A 1,914-nucleotide genomic window follows, 5' to 3' on the forward strand; every position below is an offset into this window, starting at 1 on the left:
AGGGTAAAAGTACGTGATGACATCGAAGACACTCTCTCTTAGTCGCAACGCGAGCTAAGGAACGCAAAGAGCGACAGCGATTGACGCTAGCCGAATAAAGAATTTTAAATGACCCTATAGGTAGGGACGAAGACACAATAAAGTAATTAACGCTAAGTGTACAGTCGTTAGCGCATTACAAAGCATGTATATAATTAAACCTTATATTAAACGTTTGATATTTACTGACTAAGCACGCGATGCAGACAAGGATCGGCGCAAAAATAAAACAATGAAAACGAACGAGAAGGAGAACGGGCGATCAGTCGCTTTCTGACGCCGACGTTTTACAACTTACGGGCAACTTGTACAGTTGCGTTATAGGTCGCTTCAGTAGAGAACGCGCAGTGCGTATCGTAACCACCCGGACGAGTCCGTCGGACCCGGGATGAACTTGCTGGATTCTCGCGAGTTCCCATTTGCTCGGAGGGAGCAAAGGGTTTTTTACAATGACGAGATCACCGACTTCTAAATTTGGTGCGGCGTCTCGCCACTTGGTTCTCGTCTGAAGCGATAACAAATAATCGTGCGACCAGGCACGCCAGAATTGCTCCCGCATGGAGCTCACTAGCTGCCAGCAGGAAAGGCGGTCCGGGTTGATCTTGAACACGGATTCCTCCGAAACCGCGATCATTGGACGCCCTATCAAGAAGTGTCCGGGCGTGAGCGCGGACATGTCGCTGGGATCGTCGCTGAGAGCAGCAATCGGACGCGAGTTCAAGCAGGCTTCTATCTGACACAGAAGCGTCGCGAATCCCGCCCGAGAAATCGTGCGAGCCCCGACGACTCGCTTTAAGTGAGCTTTGAAGCTCTTCACTCCGGCTTCCCACAGACCGCCAAAATGCGGAGCGGCCGACGGGACGAACTCCCATTCCACGCCATCGGCGGCGAGAACATCTCGTATTTCGGGGTGATCCTTCAAAGCGTGAAACTGTCGTTGCAGTTCGCGGTCGGCACCGTGGAAATTGGTACCGTCATCGCTGTACATCCAACGCGGTAACCTGCGACGGCACGAGAACCGACGGAATGCGGCCAGAAAACCGTCCGCGGAATAGTCCTCGACCAGCTCGAGGTGCACGGCCCTCGTGGCGAGGCAGATGAATAAAGCGACGTAGTTTTTTCTTGTTTTTTGTCCGCGTCCGACCAGCGGAAGAACATTAAACGGACCGGCGTAGTCCACTCCGGTGTGGTCGAACGGCGGCGACGGGTTGACCCGAGAAGCGGGAAGGTTTCCCATGAGTTGCGAGCAAGGTAGCGCGGAGTAACGCGTGCACGTAACGCACGCGCGAATGTGGGATTTAACTGCCTTACGACACCTGATTATGCAGTGCCGCTGTCGAAGCGTGCGGATGACCAGCTGCGTTCCACCGTGCAGAGTGGCTTTGTGCGCGCGCTGAATCAGCAGCTCGGCGACTCGATCCCTGGGAAGTATTATCAGGTGCTGCTCGTCGTAGCTGAGAGCGGCGTTCTGCAACCGCCCGCCAAGACGGAGTAAGGCGTTCTCATCTACGAACGGATGCAAAGCCCTTAGGGGGCTGGATCGCGAAAGAGGCGAATTAGTGCTTAAGGCTCTAATTTCCGGCGCAAATGCGAATTTTTGCGCGTAGCGGAACCAAAACATTTCGGCTTCGCGAAGCTCAGGTACTGTCAATACGAGCGACGTACGCTCGGATTTCTGGCGCTTCGTGCGAGAAATGAAGCGTCGTACGTAAGCCGTGACTCGGATTAATCGAGTCCATGTTGAGAACTTGCGAATCAGTTCCCTCGTCCTCACTTTCAACGTGGAGGACGACGTGAGCGCGAGCTTCGTCCTAGACCTGTTTATTGGTGCTACTATCAAGAGAAAGAGAGTGGCCGTCGGTCGGCCACGACGTA

General features: G+C 53.8%; 1 protein-coding gene across 1 annotated transcript; it reads right to left on the reverse strand.

The window, feature by feature from the left end:
* Positions 1-301: 301 nt before the first annotated feature.
* Positions 302-1,660, reverse strand: LOC108759170 (uncharacterized). The gene has a single exon (XM_018504484.1). It carries the CDS (start codon positions 1,658-1,660, stop codon positions 302-304), a length of 1,359 nt encoding a protein of 452 aa, XP_018359986.1.
* Between the last annotated feature and the right edge of the window lie 254 nt (positions 1,661-1,914).

The sequence above is a fragment of the Trachymyrmex cornetzi genome, unplaced genomic scaffold (genome assembly GCF_001594075.2).
Source record: "Trachymyrmex cornetzi isolate Tcor2-1 unplaced genomic scaffold, Tcor1.1 scaffold1722, whole genome shotgun sequence".
NCBI lineage: Eukaryota > Metazoa > Arthropoda > Insecta > Hymenoptera > Formicidae > Trachymyrmex > Trachymyrmex cornetzi.